Genomic DNA, 13,242 nt, shown 5'->3' on the forward strand with positions numbered 1-13,242 from the left:
TGACGCCGACCGACGTTGTGGCTCTCCACAGAGGGCAGAGAACAGACACCGAACAGTGTACACAGAGCGTCACTCTTTACGAAATGTCGCCATATCAATGAGGGGAGCTTTGATACCACATGTAGGATCTTTATATCATGAGTTTCTCAATAAAAAACATAAATAAAACTCATGAACATACCTCCTAACATGGTGTCAATTTTCAACGCCGGCGAACAGAGTGAACGGTGTTATCTCGTCTATAGCAGAGGCTCGTCGATGGCAATGTTCAACGACATTGGGTCAGAGAAGACGATAAGTCACTTATGGTTAGAAAAACTGAACCGTCTAACAATTATAGACCCATTACTTCATAGTTTAAATTTCGTTTTGCCTTGATTTTTTTTCCACAACGGAGGCTTTTAATGTTAAATTCTGTGATGAGGATTATGCTTGTGATTGGATACTTTGCTGGCTTTATCTAAGCCTTTTTATTAATTACAATTGTCGAAGCCCCATTATTCAGAACTGAGCACCTAAAAATGGAAGTTCAAACGAGAAACAGAAATTACTGTAATACTACTATAATATTCCTAATGCGAATTTCATTACACCCAAGCCACTGTAACTCCAGCTCTTTCTACTCTTTCGTGCAAAATGAGAAACGACAACATGTTGCAGTACTTAACGTAAGGTTGGGACGAAACTACGGCGGATTCTTTCCTCCCTGCGGAGAAGGCGGAGCTCTCATCGATGTTCTTAGCTCAGAATCATACATCTTGTCTGGGGAAATATACACTGCACTCCTTGGGGCATGACGGAAACCCACGTCAACTTTCCGCCCATTGCCATGCATGGATTGCTCAGAGCCTGCGGAAGCTTTGAACCAGGAGGACAGTAGGATGACGAAGATGAAGAAGAACACAAATGCAGGCCTGCAAGGAATCTTCATGGCGAGAGAGAGCGAGAGAGATGTTCAAACAGATCCAACTTTGGGCTAAATATAGACGGTGTGGAGAGCATTAGCAGCTATCGCTGACTTTCCCTCGGGCCGCCATGATGATCACCACCAAGGTGCTACCTGATAACTGAAGACGTACCCTTCAATGTGTTTCATGATTTTTGAAAGAAAAAACCAATAGTCGATGTCTTTTTGGGTCAGGTTGTTCACATTTGCATCATCCCTTCACGATTATGGGTCTGGTTGTTCACATTTGCATCATCCCTTCACGATTAAAGAGTTTTGGGCAATGACGAATCAGTTCTTCTTTCATGATTTTGAGATCACCGTCATCTCTCTTCTTTTTTGGCCTGGATTCAACCAGTACTAGTAATCAGTTTATCAAATCATCTTTGATGGAGCTGTTGACAAAACCCACTTGGATAGGTTCATCTTTAACGCGGACTCACAAAGATTGACTTCGAAGGACAAGGACGGGCAAATTTGACTCAACTCTAGATAAAACTGACCCACATTTGAATAATTGAGTTGCACATGACGCAAATTCCACTAAAAGCAGGATGCGATAGATTCGGTCCAATCAACGAGTTCTCATCGCACGTTCCTGGAACTAACAAAAAAAACGAAAAAATCATAGTGAACTATGAAAGCTCAACGGAGCGGCCAAGAGTTTCTCTTTCTGTTTCTGCAGAATGGTCCAGCAGTGATGGAACGAAGATCGTAGGCAGTCATACCTTAATTAACAACTGAACTGGGTTCACTCGTTCCTGTTTTTTAAAGAACAAGATCAGACTCCACGGGTTAGGAAGAAACGAGGATAACCCAGAAAAGTGAGGATAGTGGGGGCCTGCGATCGTTGCCATGACAGTCACCTCTATCCAAATTTCTGGCTTCAGTCGCCATCGAGAAAACCACAAGAGAAAGAGCCCAAGCTGAGCAAGGCTCCACTCTGGTGCTATCCCAAAACTTAACCAACCCCACACGTTCTCTACCTGGCGGCCTTGTTTGAAACTTTTTTTATCATGAAGCCACTGCAAGTTTCCTAACCTAGTTCTGGGTTTAGGTATATTCAACCCTTCTGCTTGTTCCAGTGGGCGTACCGCGTATACGTATATTCCTCGCAGAAATCGCCATGAAAATGATACTATGACCCATGTTACCAGGAGGACCCCTGCATCTGACCTGGAGAAGATATTCTCAGTATTAATTTTTTTTGGTCGGCAGGGGAAGGTAGATCTACCTTTCCTTTATGGACTTAATTGGAAGGGAATAACTTGATGGGAACCCCTGTGTCAAAGTTAGGGGAGTGATGGGTATATAGAGAAGAGCTGTCATCAGTTGGCCTAGTTGAATGAGTGATCATTGATAGAAAAGAAAAAAAAAAAAAAAAAATGGAGAGCTGAAGAATTTGTTTGAGTCCAGAGATGGTGACAGTACTGTAAAATGACAGAAGTAAAAGGATACAGCTTCGTTGGGTCTTTGTGGAGGAGTACAGCTAACTACCACATGAAATTTACACAAAGAAGGAAGATAAGAGAGCCATGGTTGAAAGGGTTAGCTAGTGGGTACCCAAAATGTGTTGCAGGAAATAGCTTTATGAACACTTACCCACCCCAAGTGGATGACGAAAATTAAGGTACTTTTGAGTAGGCTTCAACATGTGAGACGAATTGTCTCAGGTTTCTCCATTGATCTGAAATCAAAAACTCGAAGAAAAGCAATCTATTAGGAATTGTGACTCTTCAAGGACTCAAGGTGTCCTATCTCATCTTCCATTTCGGTGCTCAAAAGCCGGAAGAAATGCAAGCTATTTGGGATGGTGACTCTCAGGGACACAAGGTGTCCTATCTTCCCTTCCATTTTAGTGCTGAACCTTGAATGGAGCCTCTATGATGGTGATGTTATTAGGTATCGTGGTCATTTCTCTTAGTAGATGTACTCTGGCAGGCTAGTGAATTTGCCAAAGAACAGACCAAATATGTTGTTACAGCAAAAGTGTATTACTTTGAAATGACACAAAATGATTTGTAAGATGAAGAGATTGATTTAGATGAGGATGAATGAGTTTTATAATTTGTTCAGATGGTTTCAGAAGCTCAGATTTTTTTCGTTTCACCAACAAAGGGGCAAACATTAGTCACTTCATAATTGAAGCCTGTAGAGAACATAATGAAGCTAACAGGATGCAAAGTTGTAATGATCTTAGCTTCCTATGCTAAATTGGGTCTTGGTTCATCCAGAAGTCACTAGCCAAAGTTAAAAAATGGAAACTCTTCCTAAGTATTAAGGATGTGATTGACTGGCCAAAGTTAGAAAACCTCTTCTTAAGAATAATAAATACATTATCTTTCTGAAGCTGAATTCAGGAGAGATTATTCATAACGCTCTTACCTTTGAAAGATGATCAGTGATTCTTGACTTCAGTTCCAAAATCACAATCATCTGGCAATACTTCTGCATCAAACACCAGTTTACTTTGGAACTCCTCCTTTCGGCAAGAGAACCACACTAACAAGGAGCCCACAAACCCAAAATAGAGGGGCCATAGGCTTCCTCCTTTACCCAACAAGAGAAACCCTAGCTAAAGGATGATCTTACCACAAAAGATACCATCTGAGGCTTTATTCTCTTGTTCTTTGACTACACACAACAGAAACTTGTCCTTATCCTCCTGCTTTCACCGCCATTATGTCACATTAAAGTTTTTTATACAAACCCTTCACTGAGGAATTTAGTCAAACAGGTTTGATAAACTCCTAAACACAAGCAGATGTCACATTCTTCGAGTCGTCACAGTCGTTGAAACAAACATAAATTCCTTCACAGACAACTTCTAAATAAACCCATTTGAAGATATGCAGATCCCCCCTGGACTCATGCATTGACTTCTGTCTATTCCTAGTCCATTCCAACTGAGTACTTACAAGATTAGATGCTCATTACCTCACCAGAACTATACCTTGTTGTACTTGTAACCAAAGGAACACTGTTCCTAACTAATCTAAATCTAACACTGGGTCATGTAAAATAGTGTCAGACATGATTCAATTGTTTATAAAATGAGTAATTCCAACAAACATGTAGTATTAAAACCAGATTCATGACTTCAAGAACTGCTCCGACCAGACTTAACCCTTCATCTAATCCTCCTCGATAGTTCTGGTTAAAGCAGGTGAAATCCTCCTTTGCGAGAGCAGTTGTGACGATTCTCTACTGATGTTTTTGGACTTGAGCACTTGGAGTTAACTCCCATGGGCAGTCGTTTGATAGGATAAGAAGAAATCCCTTTGTACTAACATACTTCCAACGGTAATTGGGCATAGTTGGTGAAGGATATTGAAGGTACAATACCGCTCTTCAGAAAGATTACTTTTCTTCTTCCCCTAAAGGATTTGGATAAACAAACTCAAACTTGATTACTTAGATATCGATTGAAAATTCGATTCAACATTGGCATATCATCATTGAGAGGCGCCGCCTCATCTAAGATTTCTTGTAAAGAGAGAGATACGTCCATGAAGAGTATAAAGAAAGGTATCCACTCAGTGAAAGGTGTTACCAAGTTGCCTGGGTTGTCTTCTGGTATGGAATAGTAGATGCAGTGAACCTCTCCCAAGTCTTCTGCGACCCATAATAGAGGTTCAAAACTTTCAACCTTCGCTACAAATGGTTGAACAGCAACAGATCCTGAAGTCAAGAATTTGGTACGTTTTAAAGTCCACAATTTTCAGTTTGATGGCTGATATGAGATCGATGGAATCCTTTCTTTCTTCTTCGGTAAATGACATCAGGGAATACTTCCATCCTGATATCACTAATGCAATAACAAAACCCCGTCATCTTCCTCACTGGAATTAAATATCCAACACTGTTTTCTTTTTTTCTTTTTTGATGCGTCCGGAGAAAGCCAACTTGACCAAGAGATAAAGCAGAAAACAGATGGAGAAAAAGAGAAACCAGTGAGAACGAGGAGCTTTGAATAAGGTTACATCCTTCAATTGCAATGATGAACGAAGAGAAAGAGAACATGACTAGTAGGTCCGACCCATCTCTTTCGTCTCTATCTCACCATCATGAAACCAACAACATCCCTTTTACATAATTCGTGGTCTCAATTTTCTTTTCCCCTCCCTGACACCTGAAATACACATAGAATTAAAAAAACTTGGGATTTCTGATGCAACGATGACATCAATTACCCCGAAACGGCAAAACCCTTCCTTCCCGCCAGCATTCGACATCTACAGCGCGCTGAGATTCAGAGTTTCAAACCCCTGATGATGAAACCGATTTGTTTCCGTGTTTGTTTAAGATGGAGGGTGAGACAAAACCCGGGGAGTCATTACTGGTTATTCATTAAAGCTTGGAAGATAACGGAGGGAGCTTTGGGAAACCATAAAAGACAATGAATGACATTCGATTCAATCCGTGTCCTCGAGATGTTTTGAGATTTTGTGAATGGGAGAGGGGTGTTGGATTCAACATGGGTCAATCATCCATGTCAACCCCACTAAAGATGAGTGAGGTTGAAGACGTGGGCGAGTCCACAAAAGTGATGATTAAGGAACTTGTTCTTGCTCTATAAAAAAAGAAGAAAAAACATAAATTTCTTCAGTGATTTCATTAATTGGAGACAGATTTCGCAAGGAGAATAGAGCCGAGCGTGGGGAAAACTCTCATTACCCCGTTACTATTATGTTTCATTGAGAATGAGAAGATTAAACCAGAGCAGGCGAGATGCCATTTACCCATTGTTTTTAAAAAACAGATCAAGGGAGCAGACTAATGAAGGCTTTGTATTGTTTATGAGTTTGGTTATGGAGAATGGAAAACTATTTTAATGGATGAGACCTCCTAAACACAAGCTGCCATTCCTTTCTAAACCTTATCTTCGTTTTCAGGTTTGCTATTGCAAGAGAGCTGTCATAGCTTCCTTTTGATTCTCTAATGGAAGGGGTGGTCTGGTCGGCAGTTTCAAAATGTGAATTGAAAAAACAAAATCAAAATAAAAAAATTACAAGCATATCAACAAGTATATTGGGTGATAAATATCTAATTTATAACCGATCAACAAGTTGACTCTCACTCATGTACTAGTCATACTAGCTATAGTATGTCAAATTTTCGAGTACACAAGTATGGTACATGATACCCGCACCCCTTAAAAGTTTGCTCCAATACATCAAACACATATCACTGTGTCTCTCGATATCAAACATATTTAGCATAAAGTAAATAATAAGAAACATTAATATTTTCAAGCATTATGTCACTCACCTATGAACCTAATATATTTTATTAAATAAGTGACATGTAGTAGTGATACAAGTAACTCTGTAAAATATTATAAAGAAAAAATGTCGGAAATAGAAAAAGTTTTAAATAGAGAGAAGGGTTTTTTTTTCTAAATCAGACAAATTAGCTATGATTGGTTACCTTTAGTTTACCTAATCAAATAAAGAACCTAAACTTTGTCCACAAATGTGTTAATCGAGTTTTACAAACCCTAAACCCTAAACCCTAAACCCTAAACCCTAAACGACCTGTGAATGGTGCTTGTGATAGCTACAACCTACCATAGCCCACATAATATAATCATACTTTTCATTCTCTTAACTATTTTTTTATTAATCATGAAAACATAGTTTATAATAGTTGTTACGGTTGGATAATGGGAGGCGTCTAAGGTGAGTCTTTTACTGAAAATTGGTTGACTAAGGATGGTGGACGTTCAATAGTCAAAGCAAAACGAAAACGCTTCTTTCCTCTCTTATCGGACTCTTTACGGTCAACTCGTGCCGACGCACTTGTCCTCAAATAAATTAATAAAAAAAATTAGTGGGCCCTTTCCCACATGCTGCTTTGCCTCCCCTGCCTCACTTGTCTGTACCTGTCCGGCTGTCCAAGCACTTTCCCCTCCGCCCTCTCTCTCGTCTACCTCACCGCAGCCTCTCGTCACCGTGACCTCATCTTCTTCCGAAAACCAGACGCGGCTGCTCATCAGATTAGACCTCACCCGGAGTGTTACTCCTTAAGCACGATTAACTTGATTGGCGAGACGGGTCCCGAGTTGACCCGTCGGGTCAAAGGTCACTGCGGTTAACGATAATTACACGTTCCTTTTGCTTCTGCTGCAACTGTGCAGTTGGACATACAGAAAGTTGAGTTTAGTTTAGTTTTATGGAATGAGATGCTGCCTTTTTCCCGGTGAGAAGCACGTTTGGTCTTAGATAACGTGATTTATGTTCGCTTCATGAAGCTTCTCGATCGAGTTCGTGAAAAGAAGTGGTGCCTGGCAAGGGGAGGGGGGTGAGAATGTGAAGTCTGTGGTCTTCGAGTGCTGGTATATCCCACTCAAGAGAAGGGAGAAGAAGAAGGAACGCAATTTTGCAGCCAGTTGGATTAAAGAGTAGGTCGTCGTCGAGGGACAAAAGAGACTATCACATCAAAGTACAGTTGGGTCTCTGTGAAATCCCGGTTGTGCGGATTGTGGGTCTGGATTCTGGGAGAGAGTATGAAGACAGGCACAAAAATCCAAGGAGTGGATGGGGTCAATGTTTTAGTTATTCGTTCATCAAACCCATTTTTTCTCAACTACTAACGACTCTTAACTCTTCCAACTTCCGAAACATCAGCAGTAACTTTCTCTGTGATGTAAATCGATTATAGATCGAGGGTAGGACGTATTTTAGCTTCTCTGACGGCATCAATCTGTTTCAAAAATTACTATGTCATAACACTCTTTGAGTTCTCGATTGAACATTCCCCTTGTTCAGACAGAATCTCAAGAGTGAATCTGTTCACCGGAACTGTCAGAGCTCATACGCATGATGAAGAATCCAAGTAGACCATTCCCTCCAAAGATATGTTAAACGTTCTGATTCCATGTCGGCTCACTCTTCTCATTGGGGGATCATGGAGTACACCCTGAACCGAACTATGGTTTGTCTCCCCGGTAAAGCAAGTTAGAAGTTAGCCGAAGGCTTCAACGATTAGACGAAAAAATGGGTCTGGTCAAACGGGGTTAACAACTACAGTCGTTTGTGGCGCAACACCTAATATCAATAATTCAACAACGTTATTTTTCCTTCTTCCGGTAAGACTCAACAGGATCTCGTTCATTTCTCCCCGTTTTTTAAAGCAAAGATCGATTTTTAACTCATTTCCACTGTGTTCCACCTTTTAAAATTCCGTGACAATCTGGTGTAGTACTCGTGGGATGAGAGAGGGGAAGGAAGAAGAGATATCAGCGCACAGCGCACCTCGCACCTGGGATTGACGAAGAAGGATTGGTGGAGAGGTTTGAAAAGTGAGGTAAATTCAACGGAGAGATGAATGAGGCGATTGACGAACGAAAACGAGAGAGATGAGAAAGGTCAAAAACAGTGAAAAAAAAAAAAACAGGAACGAAGAAGAGTACGTGTGTGCTACGTCAAATGATTTAGCGGAAGAATCCGTCGCTTTCGGGCTTTGACTAGTGTAGGAGGAGTCGGTCCCACGTGTGTCTCTTCTTCGGTACGCGTGCGTTTTTCCGGGCCCACGTTGACCCACGGTAACCGAGGTCACAAGCATGACGTTTCCCAGGTCAAGGCACACCCCTCCGCCATGGCGCCGCCTTCCTTCGCCACATTTGGCTCCCAATCTATTTATTATTTTACTTCAATCCCAATTCCTACGCCTGTGTGGGCCCGACGATGAATCCAACCCCACCAGCGAAATCAGATGCATAACAAATTAAATTGGTATATTGATAAATCTATTTAATTGATTTATTATCACTTAGTTGTATAAATGAGGAATTATTTTATTTAAAATTTTTAATGGATAAAAAATGCCACAATTTTTTAATAAGTAATTTTAAAATGATGGAATTATTTTATTTAAAATTTTTAATGGATAAAAAATGCCACAATTTTTAATAACTAATTTTAAAATTATTTTTACTACATAATAAAAAATTATTAGTAAATTTCATTACAAATTAATAATATTTAAAATATAAAAATATATTTTTTAGAAGGGCCCACCAACCTACCCATTGTAAAAAAAGAAAGAAAAGGCTATTTACTAAAATTAAAAAGACAAGATCCGGGAAGAGATGATGGAAGTGGAGATAGAAAGGGAAGGGGAAGAGGGGGGTGATCTGACCATTCATGAGCTGTGGCCCCAGTGATGATGAAAAGGGGATTTGAATGATCTGTTTTTTATCCATCTGGGTCTTGGATGGTTAAGATTTTCTTGATAGGAGGGTCCCATATGAATCGAGTACTGGAATGCAGATATCCAATTAAAATAAAATAGAAGATAAACATATCATATTATAGCTAAAAACTGTAGCCATCCAATGGGTGGGGCCCTTTTGTGCATTCTCACATCTGGTACAAGCATTCTTCACAATAGGCGATTGAGAAAGGACGGCCTAGATTGAAAGTTGATAAGTAGGCCCGACGACAGTATATTCGTCGGGAGCTTGGCGTCGATAAGAGCTCACTAATCATGTCGCTTGGTTCACAAGCTAGAAAAAAACATTAAATACGATCGATGATGAATAAAGAGGAGACGAAAGAGAAAGAAAAAGCAGGAAAGAGAGAGAGAATTGAATTCAGATTTCAGATAAAACCGCTTTTCTTCTTTTCTTTTTCTTTTTCTTTTTTCATTTTTTGTTTTTTCAGAAGCTGTAGTCTAATCAAACCTGTTAAATGTCAACCGGGCATCGCCAGCCTTTCCCCTTCCGCCGTACGCGCCTCCTTCCTCCATCCAAAGGTCTCACTATATAAACGCCGCGGAACCCCCAGCTTCCGATTCATTTTTCGTCTGACCTAACCCTCCGACACGGAATTAGCTATCGAGACATATTGGGTTTCCTGTGTTGATCGACTTATTGATCATGGCAGACGAGTTTCAGACTGGGATCTGCAGCAGTAGCAGCAACTGGTGGAGTAGTTCTTCGAGGAACGGGCTGGCGGGGTCGTCGTCTCCTTGTTCGACGGCGCTTACTGACATCGGGAGCTTTGGGTGGGGTCCTGGAGGGACTGAGATGGCGAGGTCGTGTGAAGAATCCGCTTCGATTTCTTCCGTCAGTTTTCAGGACAATCAGAAGGTTCAAGCATCCGATACTGTGACCGCCGCTTCGACTGTTCTGATGGACTCGCCGATGCAGATGGCGGGGTTTGGTCTCGCCTCCCCCACCCTCGATTGGAGCCATGCTCTTCTGTGAGTGCCACTCTTTACTTAATTCTCATCTTCTTCTTGTTCCATCGGCAGTTAACGATTTCTTTTGTATCTTTATTAAGTTTTTATCTCTGACATGCTTCGGGTTTGATGACCCAAGTTGCAGCTCTTCCAACAAAAATAACAAAAAGGAAAGTTGCAGCTCTTCCAACCGAGTTGTTTACTTGTTTTGGAAGTTTTTTTAATTCAAAACCAGTTGAGAGTGGGAAGACAGCCTGAGTTCACTCTCATGGCCGACAGAAAATTTTATTGCTCGACTCTCGGAGGCTCAGTCTAGTTTATTCGACTTTTCAGTACAATTTCACGAATAAATCATGGAAATTCTCTCGACTGTTCGTCGATTTTCCTCCAGTGGCGTAATTTGATATCTGCTATAACAGAAGTTCTGAGAATTTGACGTGGGTTAATAATACTTTTTTGAATCTTGTTCATGCCGTGCAGTCGGAGTAGCGGGAGAGCCGAGAGCAACTTTCAAGCCATGCTCCAAGAAGACTTGACTTCGAGGCCGAATTATCGGCAAGATGGGCAGATGGAATCCAGTCAAGTTCAGAAGGATTGGAGCCCTAAAAATTTCCCCACCGCGAGCGAGGACACCATGAATACATTCAAGCAAATAAACCAAGCTTTTGCTCTTGAGCAACAGCGACCAAATTCCAGCTCCGGCGACTGCATGGCAACTTGCCAGGGTCTGCCTTCGAGTAATTTCTCCATGGGTTCGGCTTCTTATGGATGCCCATCGACGATGCTGCAAGGGTTGTTTGATCCGGACCCTCAGACTTCTTACGAGAACCGATCGATCAACTTTCCTTCACAGATGAATTACCGCATGAACGCTAATGAGATTCCACCGTCATGGCCTAAATTCCCGCAATTTCTGAAGAGTTCGCCGCCGAAGCAACAATCGAGTAATCAGTTGCACTTCTCTAACAACACGCCTTACTGGAATGCCACCGCTGCCGCCATTAACGACGTTAGACCAGGCTTCTACCCGTCGACTCACACGCAGTTTTTAGAGCAGAATTTCGAGGAGAAACCCAACTGCAGCAATCTCACGACAAAGGTAAATAAATGTGCAGTTCAATTCAATTTAAATTTTTTTTTTTTTTTTTTTTGGTAGCGTTGGTGTATGGGAGTTTCAGCTTTTCTTTCTTTTGTTTATGGCTCTGGCTTAATTCAGACAAATTCAGAAGAAGTTCGAGACTCGTGCTCGGCAACAACGAAGAAAAGCGGAAACGAGCCATCGTTTAAAAGGCCTCGAATAGAGACGCCCTCGCCATTGCCGACTTTTAAGGTACGAAAGATTTAGCCGATCTTTTGATCAGACAGAGTTGAAATTTTAAGCTATTATCATCTAAGAGGAAATGGCTGAGAATTTTCAGCTGACTTTGCAGGTTAGAAAAGAGAAGCTAGGGGACAGAATAACTGCACTCCAGCAATTGGTTTCACCTTTCGGAAAGGTGAATTTTCTGCAACGTCTCCCTTTACTTTCCCAACGATTACTGTTACACATTCGTTTTTTTTTTTTCCGAATTCCGTAAAAGATTACTCCGATGGACTGAAACGAGTTTTATTCTCCGTCTAGACCGATACAGCATCAGTTCTCTACGAGGCCATCGAGTACATCAAATTTCTCCACGAACAAGTCACTGTAAGTTCGACAGTCTCCTTCTTCTCAAATGAGAAACATAAAACATTTAGGATCAAAACGTAAACTTCTGTAACAAACCCACTTCAGGTGATAACTAAGCTTCCCGTGATAATTTCAGGTTCTGACAACACCATACATGAAAAACGGAGCTTCCATGCAACATCAGCAGGTACCAATTTATACAAACACCACCCCCATTGTAATTAAAAGTAAAATTTCCTAGTTCGCACTCCCTTTCTTGACAATTAATACTAAAACTCATACAACCATACTGTACAGAACTCGGATAAATCCAAGGACGCGGAAGCACCAAAGCAAGATCTTCGGAGCCGCGGACTGTGTCTAGTCCCGATCTCAAGCACCTTCCCAGTAACAAACGAATCCACAGCTGATTTCTGGACTCCTACATTCGGAGGAACGTACAGGTAGAGAGACAGGCTAAGGGGGTTTTCAGGAGGAACTGATTCTCTTCCGCTGGCATTCTAATCAAACCCGACCAAGTTGGGAAAGATAGGATCAATGAGAAAAAGCGAAACCCGGAAGCCAAAACGACTACTAATAATACGAGAGGATAAAGCAAAAGCCAAGCAAGAAAGAGAAAGAGAGATAAAGGAAGTAGGGTGGGTGGCCCTTGAGAGTGAAGCCATGTTGGGCCAGCTGCAGGCAAAATGATGCTGCCTGGCCATGGATTAGAGACTCCTGCAAGAGATGATTAGCGATTTCATAATAGGAAGAAAGAATAACAAATAACCAAAAAAGTATTATATTTAGAGGTGAGATTTACAGAATGGGAACAAGTGCTAAATTTAGCAGAGGTTGGGATTAGTATAGTTTGCAGCTGAATTTAGCAGAAGAGAATGGGTTTTGTTCCTGTTGAAATATATGTATAGGGGCCGTGACAAGCCACCACCTTTTTTTAAAAATAAAAATAAAAAGGGGAATAATTGAATTCCAGAAGAAGGGTGGGTCCAACTGTGTGGATGTCATTTGATTGGGGATCTTAACTTTTCTATTTGTTTATATGTTTTGAATATAGTAGTGGAAGTCAGACACTGGCCCACATATTCTCTCTCATCCTTTTTTGGCCTTCGGTTATTCTCAATGGAGAGGAGGCTCTCAGAGGGATCTATCTATCAGGCTTGCTTTCCTGCTTTTCGTTGGCAACCATAGAGCTGCCACTGTTTATACACTTGTACACACACAAGCACCCATTTCTCTCTTCTTCGTTTTTTGTTTTCTTTTCTTAATGTTGAGAATCAGATCAGCAGACAATGGTTCAGACAACCAGAGTGGAGAAAGAGTTTGTTGGCTTCTGTATATCTTCCTTCTGCAGTTTCATTTCCACTCCCCCAAATATAAACTTTCCAGTTACTGATCAGATATGTGACTAATCGTTTAGGGTTTAGGGACTAGGGGTTAAGGT

The 13,242-nt window shown here is 41.1% G+C and overlaps 1 protein-coding gene across 1 annotated transcript; it reads left to right on the top strand.

Annotated features, from left to right (window-relative positions):
• The first annotated feature begins 9,789 nt into the window (after positions 1-9,789).
• On the top strand, positions 9,790-12,869 carry LOC137965059 (transcription factor bHLH123-like). The gene is made up of 7 exons (XM_068811458.1): positions 9,790-10,153; positions 10,613-11,231; positions 11,349-11,462; positions 11,563-11,628; positions 11,754-11,819; positions 11,938-11,988; positions 12,099-12,869. The coding sequence occupies exons 1-7, from the start codon at positions 9,828-9,830 to the stop codon at positions 12,246-12,248; spliced, it is 1,392 nt and encodes a 463-aa protein (XP_068667559.1). The 5' UTR covers positions 9,790-9,827; the 3' UTR covers positions 12,249-12,869.
• The last annotated feature ends 373 nt before the right edge of the window (positions 12,870-13,242 follow it).

The sequence above is a fragment of the Aristolochia californica genome, unplaced genomic scaffold (genome assembly GCF_029961685.1).
Source record: "Aristolochia californica isolate CCGP_79_NKW_82.1479 unplaced genomic scaffold, dmAriCali1.0.hap1 SCAF_5, whole genome shotgun sequence".
NCBI classification, from domain to species: Eukaryota; Viridiplantae; Streptophyta; class Magnoliopsida; order Piperales; family Aristolochiaceae; genus Aristolochia; species Aristolochia californica.

What these genes read in the sequence shown, in the direction of transcription:
- LOC137965059 (XM_068811458.1), top strand. Translation starts at nt 9,828, where the DNA reads ATGGCAGACGAGTTTCAGACTGGGATCTGCAGCAGTAGCAGCAACTGG. An exon ending in GATTGGAGCCATGCTCTTCT is followed by an intron (nt 10,154 to 10,612) that starts GTGAGTGCCACT and finishes CATGCCGTGCAG; the next exon opens with TCGGAGTAGCGGGAGAGCCG. An exon ending in TGGTTTCACCTTTCGGAAAG is followed by an intron (nt 11,629 to 11,753) that starts GTGAATTTTCTG and finishes TTCTCCGTCTAG; the next exon opens with ACCGATACAGCATCAGTTCT.